This window comes from Leptidea sinapis, chromosome 3 (assembly GCF_905404315.1).
Source record: "Leptidea sinapis chromosome 3, ilLepSina1.1, whole genome shotgun sequence".
NCBI classification, from domain to species: domain Eukaryota; kingdom Metazoa; phylum Arthropoda; class Insecta; order Lepidoptera; family Pieridae; genus Leptidea; species Leptidea sinapis.
This window is the reverse complement of record NC_066267.1, coordinates 10,736,028-10,762,513: the sequence shown is the minus strand read 5'-3', so window position 1 is coordinate 10,762,513 and position 26,486 is coordinate 10,736,028. Positions and strand designations below refer to the sequence as shown.

General features: G+C 35.6%; 1 protein-coding gene across 1 annotated transcript in view; it reads left to right on the top strand.

Moving 5' to 3' along the window:
* LOC126979063 (mucin-5AC) overlaps positions 1-26,486 on the top strand; it is a 130,198-nt gene that overhangs the window by 71,241 nt on the left and 32,471 nt on the right. Inside the window, exons 8-19 of the mRNA XM_050828255.1 lie at positions 635-854; positions 3,105-3,210; positions 4,090-4,212; positions 4,946-5,037; positions 5,904-6,026; positions 6,956-7,173; positions 7,999-8,104; positions 9,332-9,476; positions 10,712-10,828; positions 11,915-12,136; positions 13,883-14,041; positions 14,404-14,800. Of these exons, the coding sequence (XP_050684212.1) occupies positions 635-854; positions 3,105-3,210; positions 4,090-4,212; positions 4,946-5,037; positions 5,904-6,026; positions 6,956-7,173; positions 7,999-8,104; positions 9,332-9,476; positions 10,712-10,828; positions 11,915-12,136; positions 13,883-14,041; positions 14,404-14,800 (2,028 nt within the window). The remainder of the gene's footprint in view (positions 1-634; positions 855-3,104; positions 3,211-4,089; positions 4,213-4,945; positions 5,038-5,903; positions 6,027-6,955; positions 7,174-7,998; positions 8,105-9,331; positions 9,477-10,711; positions 10,829-11,914; positions 12,137-13,882; positions 14,042-14,403; positions 14,801-26,486) is intronic.

Sequence of the window (26,486 nt, the reverse complement as noted above, 5' to 3'; positions counted from 1 at the left end):
TTTTTCATTGAAAGCTCTCAGACGGCTTATTTTATTCGACACTTTCTACAAATATCGTAAGCTATAATATGCAGTGATCATAATATTAATTCACAACAAGAGCGGTTTAGATAAGACAAGTGACACCTTAATATAATTAACTACTTTACATATTTTGTCGAATCAAATCTCAGAATTTATCATTCTTTCTTCTTACAATATACTAGCGTATAGACAAACAAGGCGTGCGAGAGAAAAGCTTATCTCAGCCAGAGCAAGCCAGCAAGGTAGAAAAATTTCATCTAATATATATAATTCTCATGTCGCGGTATTAAACTACAAACATGTAGTTAAACTCCTTCGAAGCGGCTTGACCGATTCTTATGAAATTTTGAGTGCATATTGGGTAGGTCTGAGAATCGGACAACATCTATTTTTCAACCCCCTAAATTTTAAGGGTGGTCCACGCCATTTTTTTTGACATTTTCATTTTCATTAAAAAATACATACAACTTCAAATTTTCACCCATCTACGATCAACAGTTACTTTTGTATCGCGATTTTAATATCGGCAATACAACGTTTGCTGGGTCAGCTAGCTATCATATAAAAAAGTCAATTTCAATTGAGACTGACAATATAACAACAATTGCAGATTTGCGAAGCACTGAAGAGTAAGAGCAAGAAGCGTGAGGTGTCCGAGGAAAATTCAGAAGAAGATGAAGAAGAAGAAGAAGATGAAGAATGGACTGTGATGTTCCCGAATAAGAATGCTATGGGACCCGTCGCTTACAAAGGAAACCAGTGGGTCGGGTATGACGACATTGACATCGTGAAGAAGAAGGGAGAGTACGTCGCTGAGCGAGGACTTGGAGGTAAGGCAGCTGAAGTATTTTATAGACCACATCTGCCCATAACAATTATAATATTATCGTAACGCATGTTAAAACATCATAAGTCGTAGCGCACTGCGATTTGAAACCGATTACATCGCATGGCACCTGTCAACTTTAGACTGAAGGTGAAGTACAAGTGTTGTATTTTGTCCTAACATAGATGCTCGTACGGAATTAATGTGTACCCCTCCATCGCTTACCACTTTACCAACCGGCCGATACTATACCGTTCGTATATCTTCGTATGCTTGTTTAATTCTCCAGTTCTGGGATTATATGTTAGTGGTATTTAGACGAGATGTCCATTTAACAGTAATGGAGTTTGCTATTTAGTATACGAGGATCATTATCAAATTAGAATGTCATTACTCTCGACGCAGAATAATGTACGCGAGCTACAGGCGAACGTGACAAAGGAATCCAGAGTGTCATGATTTATTTATTTATTTTATTTATTCATAGAGGCTTACCAACTAAATACAATTTATTAACTTATACACTAAGAATTAAACAAATATAATAAAATAGTTTAAATGTACTTAAATTATAGGTAGGCACAACATTACTATACGAAATACATGTGATATTTTAAAATCTAAAATCTATAAACTTTGGGGAGCAATATAAATTCTTTATTTTTAAAATTAAAATTTAAAAATTTATTTGTTTTTTTTTTTTTTTAAATTAAGAAAGTTTGAAAAGAAGATATCAATGTTTTCATCTATATTAAACATGCAATTATATAATTGTAATATTAGCTGTAGAGGAGATTTTAAGCCATAATTACTGTGGTGGAATTTAATGTGCATTGGGGAAAACTACTAGCCGACAATTGAAGGCAGGCACATGCAAACCGATTTGTGATAAAAGCGAAGGACAGTCCATATCATAGCTTAAAAGTTTATGTAAACACAGCAGCTGTGAAGCATTTCTTCTACGTATTCGCAGAGATCTCATTTGAAATGTAAATGATAAATACACATACATTTCGTGCGACACTTTTCCATATTTGCGGCGAAAAAAATATAAGAATTAACTATCTTGTGAAAACAATACTGTGTTTCGGTCTGAAGGGCGCTGTAGCTAGTGAAATCACTGGGCAAATGAGAATTAACATCTTAAGTCTCAACTTGACGAGCGCAATTACTGTGCAAATAGTTGTGCTGCTCAGAATTTTTGGGGTTATTCAATAATCTTGAGCGGCACTGCATTCTCATGGGCAGGACATATCAATTACCATCAGCTGATCATCCTGATATTTTATTGGACTAAAAATAAGGGACGAGACGAACAGGATAATCAGCTGATGGTAATTGATACGCCCTGCCTATATATATACATATATATATATATTCAAGTTATTTTTATCATAATAAGGGAAATTTATCTAAAAACTACTAATTAATTAAAAATCTAAAAACTAATTACATACCTATGATATACCATAAATTATATATAACTGCCCTAGTGCGGTCATGTAATTCTTAATTCGATCCAAGTTACTAGCAAGTGTGATGATAAAATAATTACAACCACATAGGACCTTCCATCTTCTGTCGCAAAGTGACTGATGTAGTGAGACTTAGACGGAATAATATTTATGAATTACGCCCTGAGTCGTTTTGCGTTACGACTCATAAAATTTGTTTACTTTTATCGGTATATGCACGGAAAAGTAAAATAGAAGGACTCCGCGCCGTGATATTAGCAAGTTAAGCACCTTTATGCTAGTGTGTGTGCGGTTACGGGGGATAATAGTTACACAATTTTTTCTCCCTTAAATAACCATATATTCACAAATACTTTTATGTTATTCTTTTTACACTTTTTCACAACTTACGACGGCAGTTTTAAAATATTTTCTTTTATCGCAAACTGATCTATCACAGACGATGACAATTCTCATAATGGCCGCCTATCGGCCTGTAGTAGTGTAAGTGGGTAAGTGTACGTCGGGCCTATGTATTTACACGTTAATTGGCTTGTTTTGGTGCTACACTGTTATGTAAGGTGACACGGAGTCCTTATTTTTTTACTAGTCCGTGGGTATATGTCATGATATAGCTGTTAGGTGAAATAACGATATTTCACTAACTTGTTCAACAAAAATTTATAAGTACCCCAAATAATGGGTTCTGAGTTAAACACACTTTAAAGAGAATTTAAAAAAAAAACACGCGATCTTTGTCTCATATTCATCTTTAAAACTAATTCATTTAAAATTTTTAGGTATTATGTTCTGGTCTATCGACAACGACGACTTTCGAGGTAGCTGCTACGGCAAACCTTACCCGCTGATAGAAGCTGCGAAGGAAGCTTACATATCGAAATTGGGGTGAGTTTTTCGTTGATTATAACGATTATTTTTTTTATTTAATATTTAATAACTATTATTAATTTACTCGAGACATACGACAAATAACTTTCAATCAATCAACTGTCATCCTATCCGCATTAAGCTTGTTCGATTTTAATGAATTGTTTATACTTATTCCCATAAGTAAATTTGGGTTTTCCATGGTGTTGTTGAGATGCACTTACCTTAATCAATATATAATATAATAATAATTGAAAAATGGGTGTATTAACATAATAATATTTTTTTTATGTTATCAATACCTATTATCATATGTATAATAAATACTATTACTCGGTCAACTCGGCGAATAGACGACGCAACGATGGGGCGCAGTTATGGAGGGGAGCGGCAACCCCCTTCTGCCTGTTACGCCTGTAGTAATACCGTTTCGCTCACTTGCGTACCGGTACTTATCTAAGCATGCCACATACAATAAATCAGTTGCGCGCATTTGGTGTGCTCAAGTGTTTATTTAATTAGTACATTTTTACTTTACTATGATTTATACGTTTTTGTGACAACTCTTGTATAATTTTAGCGACTACACGCCGAGACAGTTTTGCCCCTTAATTGACCTATTTTTTGTTTATTAGGGCTTAAGGGGCAAAATAAAGGATTTGAACCACTTTTTGTATTTGTTACATATTATGTAAATGTAAAACTTACTTATTTTTAACTGTCCTTTATAACCCTGCGTGAAACAGGATACTATATTGTTCTATGACTATGATTTACCACTACACCTGTACACTTCATCTTTTGTGCCTGTTTGCTTTTATGTTTACTTTCCACCCGGAAAAAATCGGGACAAGCAAGCATAGATGAGTCTAATAAGTCCATACTTGTCATTTATAGATCAAAAGAGAACGCGATAACGGAATCATCAAAGTCGTCTGGTAGCAGCTCCAGAAGGAGGCGCCCCAGACCCAAAGCCAGCTCCACTACAACTACCACCACAACACCCAAACCTTCCACGAGGCAAGTTCAATAAATTTGTACATTCATATAATCATGTGACATATTGTTCTGAATAATACCAGCAGTTAAATCATCATCATTTCAGCCGGATAAGCCTCCCCAAAAGATCGCCACGATGATTGGTCCTGCGCTGCCCTCATCCAACCTATTCCGGCGACCTTGACTAGATCGTCAGTCCATCTTGTGTGGGGCCTACCAACACTACGTCCTCCAGTAGGTGGTCGCCATTCGAGGACTTTACTGCCTCAACGGCCATCTGTCCGTCGAGCTATGTGCCCTGCCCACTGCCACCTCAGTTTCGCAACCATCTTGGCTATGTTGTTGACTGTGGTTCTCCTACGGATCACCTCATTTCTGTTTCGTTCTCGCAGTTAAATACCATCGGACATAACGTTAAAATGTGAAATTCCAACCACATCATGTTGATGTCTGGCATTACGCAACTACGCGATTTGCAAGAAACTTTTCAGCACGCACAACTACTTTGTGGAATTCATTGCCTGCTTCTGTGTTTCCGAACCAATGCGACATAGGGACCTTCAAGGTAAGAGCATACCCCGACCTCAAAGGCTGGCAACGTATCTCTTGATCTCTGGTATAATGGATGTCCATTGCCAGCTAGCTCATCACTATCCGTCACGTGAGCTCGTTTGCCCTCTTTAATAATTAATAGAAATAATGGTGACACAATGTAAGGTTTATTTTTACGAGTATGTACTTGTGTTGTCTGCAGGAGCAACAAGCCTAAATCATCGGCCGTGAGCACCACTCCAACTTGGAATATCATTACTCCTGAACCACCCACCACTCCCGATCCTGGATCTGGTAAATATATTTTGTATTAAATAAAATAGCTTTTACTACGAGCTCATTGGGAAATTTTGAATCGAAAAAGAGGCACGATCTGGAAATGTGGTGTAGCAGAACGTTGCTTGGAGTTTCGTGGATCGAATTTGGCACACACCTATTATCCACCACCGAACAGACCCACATATAGGTATTTGGATACATATCAAAGCGGAGCAGCCAGTCCATTCAGCTTCTTGTTGTCTAGGCCAATGGGAAAGACTAAAATATACTAAACCAGACCACGCGAAAAGTCACCCATGGATGAATCTTAATAATATTAATAAATTATTATTAATTATATTAAGATTTCTATGGGTCTAGTAGATGAGTTCACCCGAATGACCTCTTACACGGAGAGATGCTGACAAATTTTGGTGCGCAATATATCTGCTCCTGATAACAAAACTTCATTACTACGACTACCACTAAAACTTTTTTTAGGAATCCTTATTCTAATTACCTACATATTATATTCTTACTATAATAATCTCATTGTTTACCTCAAATTTGCCTTCCTCTACTTCTGGTTATGCTTCTGGTACACAAGTTAGTCCCCACTTTTTCTCTATCTACTTATCTGTTATTTTAATAACGTACATTAAAGACACACCAGCGGCTTTCCACGAATCCAGGCAATCAATATTTTGACATGACGTTGACTCTCTCTTGTCATCGGCTCCATCATTTACAGCCAATAACGGCATTCCGGTAAAGATACCTTGGCTCGCGCTGAGACGTTTAGATAGGCCAATGTCACCAAGACTGTCTGCGATGCCACCGCAGAAAGTCATACTTCTTCAAAGATATCAGGTATAAATTTTGATATTTGTATTATTTTTCAGATTTCAAATGTAAGGATGAGGGATTCTTCCCTCATCCTCGTGACTGCAAGAAGTACTTCTGGTGCTTGGACTCTGGACCCTCGGACCTCGGTATTGTGGCCCACCAGTTCACTTGCCCTTCTGGTAAGTACATGCCCTTCTTTATGATTTCTACGCCCCATGTATCTAATATTACAATGGATACGCAAGCAACAGTCAAGAGATATTCAGGTATACCATAGAAAATATACCACAGATAATTTTCATTTCATTAAAAAAAGCGCTGGTTTAATGTTAATGTAATGTTGCTTGGGCAGCTTCTTCTCTCTCAGAGCGCCATTTATTTCCGAAGCGGTACTACCGTATCGAGTATATTAGAAATGACATCAAAAAGAATTCCAAAGGAATCAACTCTGAGAAAATAAATGACCTTTATGTCTTTGATATATAGAACCCAAAATAATCATGAGACAAAATGTCAAATAAAATTTGAAATCAACATTTTATGAACGATGCGGGACTCGAACCCACGACCTCTGGCGTTCTGTGCCAGTGTTCTGCCAATTGAGCTAACGGTTCGAGTGACGTATAGTCATAAAATCTTGTACGCTTTGTTTAACTCTCAGGTTATGGCTTCATCTACAGGATCTACTTTACAGTTGATAACATTAAGCATACAAGATTTTATGACGATACGTCACTCGAACGGTTAGCTCAGTTGGGAGAGCACTCGCACGGAACGCCAGAGACCGTGGGTCCGCATCGTTCATAAAATTTTGATTTCAAATTTTATTTGTGTATTAATCCTAGAAGTGAGGGTTGTCACTTTAAAAACATAACAAATAGTTCAAATTTTGAACATTTCAAAATGTCAAAATTAAAGACTCTGAATGGGGTATTTTATGAAATAGTATGAACAGTATGCTCACCTGATGGATTGAGATCATCGCCGCCCTTTCTCGCTTGTAATATCAGTGGAATCACAGCTTATGTTTTAAAGTTATCCATACCAAAATATTTTCCAGGATTTTATTCCAAAAGATCAGCTTTTACAAAATTATTATTATCTCCAGGATTATACTTCAACAAAGCCGCGGATTCGTGTGACTTTTCTCGCAACGTGCTCTGTAAGATGCCATCAGCTACCGCGAAACCCACCACCAAACCTACCCCCAAGACGACTGTAACTACCACCACTACAAGTACCACCACCACCAGACGACCAGTCAGACTTACCTCTAGAAGCTCTTTGCTATTCAGAACATCCACTACCACAACTCCTGAACCTGAGGTTAGTACGGCTCACATTTTCCTTTTGTCAGCATAATTGGACGTAATTGGAGAAAAACTAGTCACGTGATTCATATTAACGGACTGACAAATGATATCATGACTTAGTATATTATTATGTATACACTAAGTAATATTAATTAAACTTTAAACACGAATTCCTTAAAATTTGATGTTAGTGGTTTGGAACGTTTTTCAGGAACTACGCCTAATTGTAGGTAGCTCGCAAAGTCTTAGGTCAAGTCAATCACAGACAGATCAAATCTTACTATTATAAGGGCTGAGTAAATAAATCTATATGAACATATAAATTTTTATTTGTGCCAAAGTTTTTGGATGATGCGGTATTCTTATCAGTTCCTCCGGTAGATTCACCAGGGAGGCTCCTTTGCACCGGATGCCCGCTAGATTATGGGTACCACAACGGTGCCTTTAACTGCCGTGAAGCAGTAATTTATAAGCATTACAGTGTTTCGGTCTTAAGGGCACCGTAGCTAGTAGCGTAGTGATATGACCTACTGGGCAAATGAGACTTGACATCTTATTTCTAAAGGTGACAAGCGCAGTTGTAGTGCCTCTCAGAGTTTTTGAGTTTTTCTATAAATTAATTACTATCAGCTGAACGTCCTGCTCATCTCGTCACTGATTTTCATAAAGAAAAGATAACACCAAGTCAACCGTCCGTGTGTGCCTAAAGAAATTGTGCCACTATGCGAATATATTATAAAAAAAAATTCAATGTTGATCAGAAAACATTGCTGGTAAAAACAGGTTGAGGAGTAACATTTAATAAAAGCTTAGCATTGTAAAATTTAAATTTTTCCAGTTAAGTGAAGAAGAAGAATTTTCTGACGAAGTAGTAGACACTGCCGAGGAGGACGCGGAAGACCCGAAGGTGATTAAGGAACTTATTGACCTGATAAAGAAAGTTGGTGAGTGAAGTTTGTATTAGTAGAATTTAAGCTGGATCTGTTCATGACATATGGGTAGATGATCAAAGTATCATTTAAATGTGTTTGCTGGTGTGTGTTCCTTGAATAATTCATTTTTACCACTGTTTCTACCCCTCTACTTTTATCCGTCATTTATATTATCAGCTACGATCACCTATATAATGTACAGAATGTAGAGTCTATTGGTTCAATAATACAGGATGTAATTTTTTTTGCAACACCATTCGGGCGATTTCCGTCAAAACTAAGAAATTTTCGAACTTTCACGACTTTCCTCTAAGTCTCGTAGTTTCCGACTTGGCCATCACCGCCTTTCAATCTTGAGACGAAACATTTTAAATGTCAACTTAAGAAAAACAAACTTGTTAATATAATTTGCCTTGGGTTGCACATATGCCTTTGCCATTCCTTGACGTTAAAATAAACTCACCACAGATAAGTACTTATAAGTACATTTCCCGCCCATTTAAGTGACAACTTGAAAACTTTTGATATTTGTTTGTTTAATTTTTGCATGCGACCTGATAGTTTTATTTTAATGTTATCATAGTATTGTCAATATAGTTATAAGATTTGTTTTGTTATAAATATATCGCAATCCACACCACTTACGTTTTTTGACACTATTATTAGTATAAATGTGTTATAAAATACTAACTAGCTGCACGGACTAGTAAAAAAATAAGGACTCCGTGTCACCTTACATTACAGTACACCAAAACAAGCCGATTAACGTGTAAATACATAGGCCCACGCACACACTTACACTACTACAGGCCGATAGGCGGTCATTATAAGAATTGTCATCGTCTGTGACAGATCAGTTTGCGTCTCAATAAAATATTGTAAAAATGCCGTCGTGCGTTATGAAAAAAATTGTGGCCATGTATGATTATTTAAGGGAGAAAAATTGTGTAACTAATATCAATAGTAACTTAATAATATAACAATATAACTTAACTCAATTTCGACATGATTGTGGTTTGGAACGTTTTTCAGGAACTACATCCAATTGTTCCTGTACACTTCAGTTTATGTTGTGCTAAACGACGATTTAGTTAACACAAGCTAAACACTGCTTTGTAATAGAAAAAGATAAACTCCATTTTAGACGTTGTTATTGTTAGGTCACTGTTTAACAAAACACATGTCTAAGTAATGCTTAATTTATTTTTTTGTAATAACACCGTCATTGTTTACCATCAGGTGGTGTTGAACAGCTGGAAAAGCACCTTCGTTACTCGGAGACAGTGGGCAGCAGCACTGCGGATGGTACTGCCACCACTACACCGACGCCGTTCAACAAGAAACTCTACCAGAAGGTGCTCGAGAGGGCGAGGGGAAAGAGCAAGTTAGTATAAAAAGATTTTGTCTTGGCAGTGTATAAATAAATGCTTTATTTCCATACAAAGCATTACAAAAAAAATATGAATAATTAGGCTACGCGATGAAACAATAGGCAAAAGGAAAAGGCTCGGCTTCACCTGACATGGAATCATGGATTTATGTTTCCATGCAGCGCTGTTTTTCAGCCATCCCCTCCTCTCTAAGGTTTTGAGCGAGAGTGGTTGTATTATGGCTCCCCGATTACCTAATTAAGCTATCTTCTTTATAAAATGTAATATTAAAAAAAAGTGTTCCTATTACCCTTGTAAGTATATGTAAGTACGTATGTGTGTGTGTGTGTGTGTGTGTGTGTGTTTTTTTGTATATCGGTGGTTTTGTTTTAGAATAAGAGACATGACTTTTTGGTCAACTAAGAAGAGATGAGAGGAGAAACGGTCCACGGTCTATGACCCTTTCAGACATATTGTATCATATGCGCATCCATGCTACAGTCAGCATAGGATACAATGAGAGTAGATGAATGATACTGATCAAAGATGATTCTATGTTCAATGAATCGTGTATGACTAGAACCACAGAGTAGGTAACCATCCCTAGAATACGTAAGTATCCATTCTTATGTATTCTAGAACATTGGAGCTCATCAAATCCTTGGGAGAGGGGACTATAGCGTTCTTTGTTCATGTGCTCCCAGACGCTGGCCCTTTTTAGCGCAGAGAACTCTATATTCACTTTAAATGTGACAAGGTGTTTTCTTGGCAGAATTCTACTTGTCCTTGACTCTAGCCCTAAAGTAAATTTACATTGACATAACTGCCAAAATATGGATCTAAATGTCAAAGAAGATTTATAAACATACTAGCTGACCCAGCAAACGTTGTATTGCCGATATTAAAATCACGATACAAAAGTAACTGTTGATCGTAGATGAGAAATTTTTTTTATTTTTAATGCGGACTCATAATCAAACAAATTTAAAAAAAAAATGTGGACCACCCTTAACATTTAGGGGGATGAAAAATAGATGTTGTTCGATTCTCAGACCTACCCAATATGCACTCAAAATATCATGAGAATCGGTCAAGCCGTTTTGAAGGAGTTTAACTACAAACACCGCGACATGAGAATTTTATATATTAGATTTAACACTGGTGAATTTTAAATAACTACATTAAATATATAGGAATTGAAAGCCTTTCACCAAGTATTAAGGGACTAATTGTTTCCGACGTTTTCCAGGTTCAACAGTAACATTGGATCAGAAGGTGGAGTGCAGAACAGCCGAAGTGGACCTCAGAACGCCGGCATTGAACCCAGTAGCGACAGGGACAAGTCATACAGAAAAGATAGGCCACAGTGAGATACATTCAAATAAATATATTATTCTAAAACAATAGATTGTAGATAGACTGCGACAGCTGTGAAAATGTCGAAAAAAATTGAGGTTAACAGTTTACCTCTATTTTTTGAAATGCACGCACACTGATACAAATCGCGAGTGTAAGACGTAGCTTGTTACGCACACTAAAGTAATAAACTTACATCGGTTGTCTGGCAGCAAGAGGCTCTATCTAGATTCTAGATTCTATTGAATAGAATATAAAAAAACAAAAATAAAAAAGTTTAAAATTATTATTATATATAAGTTATTACTTCTATCAGTAAATCGTTACTTAAACATTATACGCCCTGCCCATTACAATGCAGTGCCGCTCAGGATTCTTGAAAACCCCAAAAATTTTTTGACCTTTTTCACCTTTGTTTGCATAAATTTGGAAAATTTGTTCAATGATTAATAGAAAACTCTTCTGTTAAATATACATTTGTGCTTAAACGATCTTTTTAATGAAATTTAAGAGTTAAACTGTGCATATGACCCGATGGCAAATTATTACCACCACCGCCACCGCAAATCAATTGCCACCACAAGAGTCCTCGAGTAAACTTTTTAAAAGTACCTTTTGCGTATCTCCTCTCAGCTGGCACAAAATCAATCAGTGGCTGTGAACACTTACTATTAGTTGACAAAATAGCTCATGTCTCATATTCCAAAACAAAACCACTGATATACAAACACACACACAACCACCTAGCAAGAAAGCTCTACAGTTAGGCTCTACGTCGTATCGTCTATCATACGAGTAACTAAAAACGACACTACTGTTAAGAATATATATTACTTTTCAATTTATTTTATACTAGCCGTTCCCGCCCGCTTCGCTGTGCGAATTTTAAATGGAAGGAATGTTGTAGTTCGAAAACTAAGTAGCCATAAACCATCTAGAATTAATTTCGAATCGAATGGTGGTAGTTTCATGTCGATATGATCAGTGGTTTAGGCTTAAAAAGAGCCCGCAAACAAAGACCATTTTCATTATATATAGATAGATAAATATAGATAAGACGCCAGTTCATTATATTTTTTTGAATTTAATTACCCAGGTATGTAACAATAAACCGCTCGAGGCAGCAGACAACAACTGAACCCCTCGAAAGCTTGGAGGAAGATGAGACCGGCTCGGAAGAAGTGCAGCAAGTGTCGAGGTCCAGGAACCTGCAGCCGTCGGCTGCGGTGAACTCGGCTACTACAGCCAGGCAGTACGTGAACATCAGGAGAACTAGGCCTACTACTGTCCCAGATGATGAGGATGATACTCCTTCTAGGTAAGGCATAAGAAACTATAACTATAAAGCCGTGGGAGGCTCCTTTGCACAGGATGCTGGCTAGATTATGGGTACGACAATGGCGTCTATTTCTGCCGTGAAGCAGTAATGTACAAGCATTATTGGGTTTCAGTCTGAAGGGCGCAATGATAGTGAAATTACTGGGCAAAAGAAACTTAACATCTTATGTCACAAGGTGACGAGCGCAATAGTAGTGCTGCTCAGAATGGATTTATACGATTATTATCTTTTCGTACTGCTTTATTTTCATAAAAAAAAGCTTAGCTATGTTATTTCGGGTGATAGAAGAGTTTAACTAATCAATTCCGTCGCACCGACGAATCACCGTTCGCGAACAATGTCTCGGTAGGAATGTTTTAATAATTAATTTTGACCCGGCACCAAAATAAACTTTTCATGTGTAGGTACCAATTTTTACTCAATAATGATAAGTTATTTTCACGCGAAGAAATAAGAATAACACACATGCTAAATCTGACGCTCTCCTATAACGCTCAAATCTGACGATTAGCTCGGTTTGCTTGCCCGAACGTCCATATAAAAGGGAAGGCAACGCCAGCGATCTTGAGAGATATAGTTCACGGCTGCCAACCCGCCATCTATGTAATAAAGCCAATATTTTCAAAATTCTTTCGTGGAAAACGTATCATTTTCACAGGCGCAAACAGTTTATATGCTTACAGTCCTTATTGATTACAAATTTGAATAAATGTACCTGCATAACAAACAAGCAATAAGAATAACTTTTCTGAAAGTAGTCCTAAACGAATGTGTCATGCCGAGAAAAAACTTGTTTAACTGCAATGAAAACTGGTATAGTGCGCGCGGAAGCGCAAGTCACCTTCTGAGGTAATTTGGGGGGTGAGACGGGGGAGGGCGCGATTGACAAGACGCACACGATATATATCGTCAACGGCAGAATGAGTTAGCTTGACATTTGTCTACCTCCCCCGCCCTGCCGCTCACATTCCTCAGGCGGTGACCAGCGCTTCCGCGTGCACTATAGTAATTCAAAATGGCTCTGGAGTGTTAACTATAACCAACAGCAAGCACTAGCAACCTAAAAATAAGGATATGTGTTATATTTTCACGACAAAACTTGTCTAAAATCACCTTGTTTGCGTGTTTTCTATATTCCTTAACACATAGTCAAAGCAACAGGCTAGTCTGATAGTATAGAAGACCTCAATAAAATTTTTAAGAAGCTCATAAAAGTTATAAAGCTTCTACAGTCTCGTCAGTAGATATAATATAAAGTCTAAGCATGGCGCTGGTTGCTTCGTGTACGGGGCCTTCCCTGCGCTGGTGTAGGACGCGAATTGCGTCGACACTCTGGCTCCTTCTCATATCCAAGTTACGTCAGTTCGTGCTGGGGCTGCTGCTTCGACTGCCGAAGACAGCAAGCGTCGCAAATATGTTGGTCTCAGTGAGTCATACATCATTGTACCGTTTGGTGTCAAGACACTTGGCCCGTGGGGCCCAGAGGCACGGAGAATGTTTAAAGTACTATCTTCGCGCCTCAATAAGGATACTGGAAACCAAAGCGCTGGCAGCTATTTCGTTCAACGGATCAGCTATCCAACGCGGAAATGCTGCCAGTATTCTTGGTACGCTTCCACGGAATGATATTTCTAATTTTATCTAGTCATAGTATTGCAAATATAATCATAATATTTGTTTAGTTTGAATAAATGTATATAAGTCTTAGCATCTCATTATTTTCAGAAATGCGCTCTTTGATCGCTCGGAGCCGTTTGTTGCCGTATCGGGTACTCCGAACACTTTAGATGTAGTGAACTTCAGGAAGGAGACCACACCTGAGTACGTAACCATTAGACGGACTCGCCCCACCACTCCCACCACTGAGGCTACAACAACTGTGCAGTAAGATTTCCTTTTTTTACATTCACAATAAGTTACATAGACAAATATTAAAAAATATGACGTACATTCAATTATGACATCTTTTACATTTCTTTAATTTTAAAAAGTCCAAAACCAACGACTAAATTCTTGAATCATATATACGCGTGACTTTGTTGAAGTACAAACATTGTTTTAATATGTCATCGCCGATGATTTTGTTGTAATTTTTTGTTGCATAGTTTTTATCATCTAACAATAAGCATTTGTCAATAAAATAAATGCGATACAAAACTCCCAAACTGATAGAATAACGAAAATAATGATTATTTTCTTTACGTTTTATTTATTCTGTCCTAAACAGAAACTAATTGTTTTTGTAGGTATAGAAACTCTGAAGAAGTTCAGGAATCAAAAGAGACTGCTATTGAAAGAAAAGTCCCATCGCAAGCCCAACCTCAATACTCATCAATAATCAGAACGCGATCTACGACCTTATCTCCAACTGAAGAAATATATACTCCAGAACCAACAACAATTTTGTCAGTTCAGATTTCATCATTATTAAATGCTCCTAGTCCCACCGACACAGACGAATTGGAAGCTAATCCGATTCAAACGACAGAATTGATCGAATCTGAAACTACATCTACGCGTTCATCCTCTGCTTTGACTACGACCACTAGTACAACCCCACCGACTACAAGACGTAACTTACTCCGCCGTCGAGGTTCTACCAATCCCCCAACGACAACATCTACAGCAGCAACCTCCACACAGGTAAGTTCTAGAAATTATTCCTTTATTCGACGCCGTAGACCCCTTTCACAACTAAATAATTTGTCGGACGCTCAAGAATCAAATGAACTTACTAGGAAAATAAGATCAACAACTCCTGACAGTCGTGAGGTAGAAAGTGATAAAGTTACAAATAGGTCACCGCAAATAAGAAGGCTCCGTAATCGGTTTGAGCCTTCCGTGTCTCGAACTGAAGATTCCATACCAGCAGCTGCTTCTCAAGTATCAAGAGGACAATTTAGGCCAGTAATTAGTGAAGATGAACTTTTATCGCTAACACCTATTGATGTAGATGATGAACAGTTGGAAAACGAAAAAACAGATGACATTTTACTAACACGTGCTGATAACGATCAGATTAAAGATAGTGAAGTCTCTGCAACTACTGTCGATGAAAGAAGAACAAATATTTTACCAAGGGGCAGAAGTAGATTTACAATAACGACCGAAGCTTTAAAACAATCTGTTACATCAGAAAGTCCATTGAATCAACGACGTCAAACTTTTGCTAGATTCACACCACGTCCATTTGGACGATCTACTATCAGACCTGCCGACTTAAATAATGAGGATGAGAATGTGGAAAAAGAAAAACCCATCAATCGAGCTCGTCTAGCACTTTTCAGACCTAGAGTAAATATACCGAGTAATTCAGCAGTAGTACAAGGTCGCAAATTACCTTTCCCATCGCGAGTTTTAACTTCGACACCGATTTCAACTATACTAGATGAAGGTGAAGATGATGATGATAAAGAAGTCATCACGCTTTCGGAAACTGCAATCGAAGAAAAAGAACATGATAATGACTATGAAGATATAACAACACAAGCGCAAGGAAGAACCAGAGTCACAGTTAAAAAAATTAAAGCTTCAGATGACCTTCTTACAAATGAATCCATTATTGATGATAATGGAAAAAGAAAATTCAGAATAATTCGTCGACGTCCTACCGTTAGCACTACTTTAAGAACGTCCACAGAAACAATCACAACGCCAGTAAATAGAATCCGAAAAGTTATTCGTAAAAAAATTAAGCCTTTGGAAGAAGAAAAAATTATTCCTTCAACAACAATAAACGCTGGGTTCAATGACATTCCACAAAATATTCAAAATTATGGTGAAAAAACCAGATATTTTACAACTCCAGTAGAAGAAGCTCCCGAGACTACTACTATTGAGGAAGATCTAATTACCGATCCCATTTTAGCATATAAAGATAATTTTGTTTCAAATAAAATTAAAAAGATAGTTGATTCAAGTTCATCTAAAAATGACTATGACCTTACCAATGAAAGTAAGAACGACAAAAGTCAAAATAAATATGATTTAGAGGAAGAACCCAAACCAAATGTTATAGTAGAAGAAGATGACAAATCAATAGACATATCCGACGCAATAGAAACTAACTCTAAAGAGACTCAAATAACATCAGATGAACCTATCAATGTATCACAGAATATTACTAGTGAAAAAGATGGTTTAGAAATAAGCACAGAACCTCTTATTCCTGAAAAAATCACAGAAGAAAATGCATATAAAATTAATGAAACTATAGGTAGTACCCCTCATATTGACACGACCTCACCGAGTAGTAGTGGGGATTTTGAAAAAGAATCTCAAACTCTTGCCGTTGAAACAGATCAGACTGTCACGGAAACTACTACTACTAGCACTACTACACAGACCTTTACATCATCCACAGCTCGTTCTAGGTCACCTTATAGGCCATCAAAAAGACCCTTTACTTCAACTACTGAGTCATCATCTTCACCTAGTAGTAGAACATTCAGTAGAAAATACAACCCAGGTGTGTACACAAGTCCATCAACAGTCGAAAGACCAGATTCTTTCAGAAGACCAACAACAAGAAGACCATTATTTTCACGAACATTTACCAGAAAAACTTTGCCAACAGTAAGAACAACACCTAGATATCAAGAAGAAGAAGAGGAAGAAGAATACTCTGACGAAGAACTTTTGGATGAGGAACCCGAAAGTCCTTTAGTTTTTGTACCTCCAAGTAAATTATACGGTAGAAAACCGGATTCTGAAGAGTATGAAAATGAAGAAGAAGAAGTTGTGGAAGAAGAGGAAGAAATTCCTGAAGAAGAAAACTATGATGATAATCCGCCTAGTAAATTGACACCATCCACAAGGAAGCCTCTCTTTAAGCCACGTATTGTAAACTCTAATACTTTTAGAACATCTACTACAACAACGGAACTACCTAAACGACCTTTACCTACTAACCAAAATAAGACATTAATTTATAACAGGTTTGCTAATAAGCCGGTCAACGATCTAAAGAAGCGTGTGCAAAATGTTCCTATAGGGTATAATACGCCAAAATCAATCAACACCACTACAACAAACCCCTTCAATGATACAAAAACTACACCTGAAGAAAGAAAAAATGTTGATGTCACTACTTTAACATCACATGATGAAATAAATACTACCACGGCAACTTACGATATTATCTCTACGACTGATTATTTACACTCTCCTGGTAATAGCGATGATAAAGATATTTTGAACCAAGTAATAGAAGTTGACAATACTACTGATGATTATTTGGAAAATACTGAAGCTACTACGGATTACCCAAATACTGTTGACGGTACTTATATAAAATCTGAGTTTGATAACAGCGATAAAACTCAATTACCAACAACTGATAATGAAATATATGAAACGACCACAGAAAATTTTGAAACTACAACAAACGTTCCCAAGGCATCGCCAATTGTCAAAACACAGTTTGATAAGCTTTTTTCAGTTAGTAGAGTAGTTGAAGTTTCTTCTAAGTTAGACAAGCATCGATTAAATAAAAATAATGAAACCACGTTAATAGAAGAAGGGAAAGTAATTATAGAAAAGAAACCAACCGTAGATAAAATTGGCGAGGTTAGCAGATTTAGTCTCATTAAGATTGTAGAAGATGATATACCTATTTATCTGACCAAACTGGGACATGTTTATCCTGTAGACAATCCACCAAATAACCCAATCCGAATTGATGAAGCTAGAAATGCTAGGGCACTATTCGATTATTCCGATATACCTAAAGAGAATCTCGTAGCTTCCGAAAGTATGAACGAGGCTTACAGGCATATAAATAAAATAACAAGACAGGGTAAAGAAAACCGGAGTATAATCGGAAAAGATCACGTTGAACATTTGCCAAACGATGATTTTCTAAGTTTTATTAACGATGATAATAAATTGACCAAGTCTGATCAAGGGTTCTCCAATTGGCAATTCGTTCCAGCTGCTTATGAAAATGATCTTGCAATTAAAGTTAAACCAACTTTAGATGTAGTCACACCTCGCGTCTTATTAACGAATCCATCAACGTTGTCTCTAGAAGGTCTTTTTAAAACAGAGAGGCCTACCGCTAGAAAAGTCGGCGATAATAGCCAACCATTTGTAGTTTATTCTGCTTCGGTACCGACACAAACAGAAGCAGTGAACATTGTGAAATTGGACATATTAAAGCCAGAAACTGGACGAAGCATTGTTACATTTGCAAGGGGCCAAGAATATAAAGGCCCTGACGTTGAAGAAGAAGTCACAGTAAGATATCCATTTAATATATCTGTTATTTCCAACACAGAAATTACATCAACAATGGAAACCATAAGTAACTTGACTTCTAGTACATCCACCACTACAACAGAAACAAGTAATATTAACAAAAGTCCAATCATTGAACTGCTGACGACAACAGAAGGTAGTTCTATTTCAGTTAATGAACCAACTACTATTATCTCGGAAACTTTACCAACAACAGAAACAGAAACATCCTCACCAATTACAACAGAAGCACCTATAGAAGAAATTACAACTGTAAAAATATCAGCATTAGACTCTAAAAGATCAAAATATTTCCCAAGGCGTCCCATTATCAAACCGTCTAACATTACACGATTCAGCGCCATTGCAAGACCTGGTAAAAATAATGCAACTTTAAGTAAGCAAAAGACTACTAAAGCACCGTTCAATCCAAATAAAAATAGATATTCAAACAGAGCTCAAAACGTTCCGATTGACTTGAGAAAGTCTACAAGTACAAAATCAGCGAGAGCTTTTACAACAGAAACACCACGTTCAACAACGGAGAGACGAGTTTTCAAACCTATCAGACCTATTAGACCTGCTTTTGTGCCACGACGATTAACAACACCACCCACGACTGTCGAGGAGCCTTAATACCTTTTAGAGCCACTTAATTTGTAGATCATAAATCTGACTGAATTCTTAAGAGTTCGAAAATAAAGTTGATAAGTTAATTTACTGAAGAAGAACATGAGCTGTCTTATGAAGATCACATTTCTACTCATTGTTTTATTATTCTTGCAGACCGATTAATACCAATTATTTATTTATAAAATGTTGATTTATTTATAAATTATTGACTGGTATTTTGCTAAACAGTACATCAGTTGAAAAGACGTACTTTGGTTGTTTATAAAAATTTACAAAGTTGTAAATATAGATTATCGATTGGTTTATGTAGTCATAATATGTAATAGAAATTATAGCTTTAACTTAGGTTTATAAAGAAAGGTTTCTCACCAAATATATTGTATATTAATCTGTAGGTTCATTTGGTCTGAATTCTTTAAATAATAAGATAGATTTAAAATATTTAATGTCATACAAAGTACTAATATTAGTTGCAATAAGTTGTTACCATGTAAATAGAATTACAGGAATCGGGAATATTATGATATTCAAAACTGTAACGGAATTAATAAACTATGTAATAAAATATTTATATAACAATGATTTTTCACGTCTTTTTCACTATATTTGAAAGTTATTTAATACCTTATACATTTGCAAAAAAATCTTAGAAATATTGCGAATATTAAAGAAACGAAACGAATTTTGATTTTTAGCAATAAACGTTATATAAACATAAAACAGGATAAAGGTAAGTAAGTACTTTACTAAGTGTATTATAATTTTAGCACAGTGTTAATATTTCGTATGTTCGTTTTTATTTATAAATCTTATATATGAAATTCTCGTGTCACAATGTTAGTTACCTTACTCCTCCGAAACGGCTTTACTGATTCTTCCCAAATTTTATATGCATATTCAGTAGGTCTGAGAATCGGCTACTATCTATTTTTCATCCCCCTAAATGTTAAGGGTAGTCCACCCCAAATTTCTTGACAATTTTTTTTATTTTTATTTTATTATGATTCGGCATTGAAAAATACATACAAATTTAAATTTTCGCCCTTCTACGATCTACAACTATTTTTGTATCACGATTTTTATATTATTCTGTACCATTCACCAAACCGTTATAGGGTTGCAAGATGGCAATCGAATACAATAATTGTAGTACGATATATTTGGTAGATCTGAGAATCGGTTGCATTAAAATTTTAATCATTGATTTTTTTTAATATGTTATATGGCAATACGACGTTTGCTGGGTCAGCTAGTATTATATAGTTTCAATTCTATAGGCCTTAAAACATACAATATCATATTGAAATGGATGTGTCTTGTGATGTCGTTAGATAGGCCCAGTTGATATTCTAAGGTGCACAAGGATTTGTACATTATTATGATATTCACGTACCTAGCTCGCAAAAACAAGTTTCAACGTTTTATTTCACAATCCTGCGATGATACTCATAATAATGCTGTTATTTCTCAAGATGAGTCACGATCAATTTGCTTATAACTGTACCTCAACAAAAGTTTACAAGCCGTTTTTGAAAGATGCTCATAGAAGAATTATTATCAACCTTTGTACAAACTAAGTAGGTAATAATAATTTTATGACCGATGCGGGACTCAAACCCGCGACCTCTCGCGTTCCGCGCTCTTACCAACTGAGCCAACCGTTATGTTTTATCAAGTGCCTAAATGCAAAGATGTTTAACTTCAATAATGACGAACTTTCATACAAACTTCCACCCCTATTTCAACCCCACCCAACCTTTTATTCGCGATAAAAGTAAACCTATGTCCTTTCCCAAGCACTTGTTTATCTCTGTACTAAATTTTATCAAATCCCGGTTCAGTGGTTTAGGTGTGAAAGCGTGCAAACAAACTTACATTCACCTTTATAATATTAGGAGGGGTTTTTCGTTGACCTAGAACTATGAAATTTGGCAAATAATACCGTCTTATACTACGAGTATGAGAAAAAGTTTGAAAACTATAAATTTTTAATTAAATCATTAACGTAAGACTTTTTAACCGTGCGATGCATGCATGGGGTATATGAAACAGCTTCATTGGCACCAGCTTAAAAAGTTTTTCAATTATTTTAATCATGTATATATATTTTCATTTATTTTGTTCGTTTTCACATATAAACGTAAATTAAAACTGATCTATATCGATCATATGAACTGATAGGCTGATCCGTTGACCGAAATAGCTGCCATCGATTGGGTTTCCAGTATTGAGGCGCGCAGATGATATATATATATATATATATATATATATATATATATATATATGTATATAAAAATAATGTAATATTATTATTTATGACGAAGATTGAAAAAAAAAATTTATAAATGCTTAAATAAAACACTTTTAAAGGATTAAAACGCGTTACAATTGTAACGGTTTTACATTAGATGTTTGCGTAAAAGTTACATTTTTATTTTAGTTATCCCGACGTTTCAAGACCTTTCCAGGTCTCGTTTTCAGGGGGACGAAAACATCTAATATAAAACCGTTACAATTACACGCGTTTTAATCCTTTAAAAGTGTTTTATTTAAATGTGTAACACTCGCGTTAATCAAAGAAAATACTCTTTATAAATGCTTCCAATTTTTTTTAAATCTCCTTAAAATACTTGTATTTTGTCTGGCATATTATTATATATTTTTATACACATTAATTACATTTTGATTTCGCGAAGTTTAAAATATTTATATGTCTTTCGGGATATCGTCGGGGTTTATTTTCATTTTTTGTATAATTGTGTAAATTTCTTTTCACAAATTTGCATATTTCGAAAATATATATATCGAGGGTAGGGTTCTAATTTTTATTTTTTTTAAATGAGGTAAACACGAGTCTGTAATTTATATATTAACCAGTATGCGTATACAATTTTTTTTTGTATAAAGAGATCCTGGGCATTTTTGCTGTTTTCCCATAGAATAACAACATATCTCAAAAATTCGTAGCCTAATACGCGTCTAGTGCGGTTTTTAAGTTAATAGTTCTTTTTAGTTCTCTGATACTTGCTTATAGGTACATATTTGTTTTACTTTTTGTGATATAGTGTGATGTTGATATTTTTCTATAAACATATTAAAACACCATCAAGAAGCAATACAAAACTGCTTCACAGAGTTTCTTGAATTTGGTAAGCCAAATTCCAAAGGTTCTACAGCAATGACACAATTGACCTTCCCGTGCAGAAATGTATTGGAAACAAGAGTATAAAATAAAATCTGGAAAGGTCTTGAATCGTCGGGTTTAACTAAAATAATAATAGGAAATTTATTGAAATAGGCGTTGCGGTTATCCATAATTATCCAAATGTTTTGAGTTTTCTTAATGTTATAATTACTGTTAATTCCGCCAATGGCACATGTTGACTCGCCAAACTCCCTACACGAGACTGATAATATAAATTAATATAAAAATAACAGTTACAATTACATGCGTTTTAATCCTTTAAAAAGTGTTTTGTTTAAACTTTTAACACATGTTACGTCTACAGTTACAACAGCTGATAAAACCATATAATTTATTACTTCATAGCATTATATCATACACATATTCCGTCTTCATGATAATCTTAAGTCTTCATGTACCGGAACGTTATTTAATTACCATTTACAACACTGTTACATAAATGTAATCACTCAAAATTTGTATGATAGCTATATAGTTAAAATTAGAGATTTTTTATTATATACTATATGCTAATACAATCGTAACAGAGTAAAAACTGTATATTGAATATTTTTTTAAGAGAATACTTAAATATTTTACTAATACCGAAGAGAAAAAAGTACTTTATAGACTTCACCAGTGAGAGGCTCCTTTGAACAGGAAACCAGCTAGGTTATGGATACCACAACGGCGCCTATTTCTGCCGTGAAGCAGTAATGTGTAAGCTTTACTGGGCAAATGAGACTTAACATCTTATGTCTCAAGGTTACTAGTGCAATTGTATTGCCGTTCAGAATATTGGGTTTTTCAAGAATCTTGAGCGGCACTGCATTGTAATGGGCAGGGCGTATCAATTACCATCAGCTGAACGTGCTGCTCGTCTCGTCCCTTATTTTCATTAAAAAAAATCACATACCATCAAGTTACCTGATGAAAGATTGTTTATCCTTCTCGCCCATAAAAAATATTATTTCTTAAATAATATTAATAGAATATAATATGAAGAATTAAAAATCCATTGACATTCAAGTATACAATTATACAGACCCAAATGATAAAACTTACAAGCAACTTTCTAATTAATCGCTGTATTAACTTTCTTAATCATTGCGGACAAACTCGTCCATAATAGCTGTAATAATATAATCTTACTAGCTCACCCGACAGACGTTGTTCTGTTCATAATAAAAAAAAATGCGGTTGGAATTTCGTAAAAACCGTTCTTAGCTAACCTCTACTCGGCGAAAGGAATATTCCTACCAAATTTCAAGTCTCTACGCCTAATGGTTCCCAAGATATCGTGATGAGTGACTATATACGTGGAAATCTCTTATATATATATAGATCATAATAGAGAACCTTTAAATATTTTGACAATTTAATAGCGTATCCTATGTGTAGGTGTAACTTAGTGTATTTTAATTGTAGTGTGGGATTTTGACCTCTAAAAAGATCATTAATTAACTATTTATAGTAGGCATACCATAAGCTTAAAGTCTATTATGTTTTGGAGCGATGTCTTATTTGATAGAACTACCTACTTTTAAGGGTACATACCATACCTATTTTAAAGAAATATGTTTAGGCAATTATATACTTACTTTACGCAAATCTCCTATGGGTTTGGCGGGAAGGACAGAACTACATGTGTCTCAGCACATGCAGAACCTTACAAACTTATTTGTTACATAATATATTCTTCAATAAGTGATTTTGAATCCTATCTATATATATATATATATATATATATATATATATATATATATAAATGAATTGCTGTTCGTTAGTCTCGCTAAAACTCAAGTACGGCTGGAACGATTTGGCAAATTTTGGTCTTGAATTATTTGTGGAAGTCCAGAGAAGGTTTAAAAGGTGAATAAATATTAAAATGCTCGGAATATCTATATATCGGTAGTCATCTATTTTATATACCCCAAAAATTTTAATAATTGATTTTTTTCTTATTACTTTATGTGGCAATGCAACGTTTGCTGGGTCAGCTTGTTTTGAATAAAAATATTTGAATTTTAATTTATTACAGTTTAAGTTTTACTTTAAAAAAAACGAGTTTTTATATTGTATTGTCAAGTTTTTATCAACCAGTATATATTCTACTTGGTATTAGTACTTGGTACGCTACAAAGATACTGAATTACGCAGTTAACCTCTTTATTAGCACAGGTGATATAATATATGCGAGCAATATCTCGGTTCAATATATGGGTATCCGTTACAGAACTAAAATAATCAAAGAGTGTGACGGTTATTATAAAGGCTATTTTGATTTAATAAAAACGTTAGCATATAACACGTGTTGTGAACATGCTATATAGCTTAATGTTATAAGGTAATTGCCAATAACAATGCCTATAACACTGCTATGACACAATAACTTATATTAAGATATTCATCATCAGCCGGAGGCGTCCACAGCTGGACAAAGGCCTCCCTCAAAAATTTCCACGACGATCGGTCCTGCGTTGCACTCATCCAACGTATTCCGGCGATCTTGACCAGATCGTCGGTCCATCTTGTGGGACCACCAACACTGCGTCTTCTGGTACGAGGACTTTACTGCCCTAACGACCATCTGTCCGTCGAACTATGTACCCTGCCCACTGCCACTACAGTTTAGCAATCATTTGGGCTATGTCAGTAACTTTGGTTCTCCTACGGATCTCCTCATTTAAGATATTAATTAAAATAAATCGAATTTTATGGGATATTAAGACAAATTAAATAAGTGCGAAAATATCCGAGATATTTTTAAGACTATTATGAAGATGTAGCTTATTAAAGGTTAATTGCTAATAAATTTTATGTAATGAGCGTTGATAGGCAGATTAATTTAATTATAAATATATACACCTTCCTTAATGGCCGCCAACGCTCCTGTGAATCCTATCCTGTTACAAGAGAATGTGGGCGGTGGTGATCAATTAACACCAGGTGACTTGTACGCTCGTTTGTCCTCGATTTCAATAAAAAAAGGTATACTTAATACCTTTTTTCTAAAGTACAAATTAGTTTTCTAAGCATTTCTAATATTTTTTTGAATGGCGATAACGCAATGTAAATGATAAATGCGGAAAGTACAAAACTGTATGATTCGTTAAGTCACAGAAGCCTTGCCGGCTCTTTAGGTGCTTGTTCGGGTTGATAGCAGCAGCCAAATTCCACTACATTCCGTTAAAATGCGAAATTCCACCCGCATAATGTTGACGTCTGGAATTTTATATTCCTTGATAACTGGACTGTGGAGTACGAGTAACACCAAACACTTAGATTGTGAGGAGTGTTTGGCAGCAAACTGCATCAATACTGCAGTACAGCACCTGGCAGTGTTCACTTACCATTAGGTGACCTGCGAGCTCCAACATGCTTTGAGTTTATTTGATAAATTTGAGCGATATCAAGAGATAGGCAAAGGCAAATTTTTGTGAAGGCTTTAGTTAGGTTTACCATGAGGTATCACTTTCCTTACTCATTATTGTTATTGAGATAAAATATTATACAAGATGATACAACCAGGGACCCATCCCTTAAATAAAGCGCGCACACTTTTCTGAAAGTCCGGCAACGCTCCTGTGATTCCTCTGGTGTAGCAAGAGTGTTGGCAGCGGTGATCACTTAACATCTAATTTATCATCTAGTGGCAGTAGCGGATATCTTCATAGCGCTCTTTCGATGCCATACAAATTGCAGTTTAACTTTCACGCGATGGAATAGGTAAAAAATGACCCGTACGCTCGTTTGTCCATAAAAAAATAGGGAACTCGCTCTGTATGCTCGTATCATCAACTCCATTGAGTCTCGTCCCCGAGGTTATTAATTGTCTTAAATATCAGTATAAAAGTCTAGTCAACAAGTTCAAAAACCTGTTAATACATGATAAAGCTCTTAAAATATGATTGGTGGCTCATTTCAACTTCTAGAAAAACGTGTCAAAAGCACTTAAAAAATTGTAATAGCTAGTAACAAATTAAGAGGAAAAATATAGCATTTAATGTGGTACACGGTCTTTTAGCGGCAGCGCGTAATGTAATAGAGATGTGAAGATCTCTATTATATTACGCAGAATATTTTATTTCAAATTTCCTCCTTTTTAAGGACCTTTTTATGGATTTATTAACAAAAGAGTAAATGCAAATCTCCTTAATTGGTTAATAATAGTTGCCTTTTTTTTAAGTATTAGTTAGTTAGAGTTTTTAGTTATTAACGAAAAAGTAAATGCTATAATTTTTCCTTGATTAGTTAATAACAATTGTAATTTTG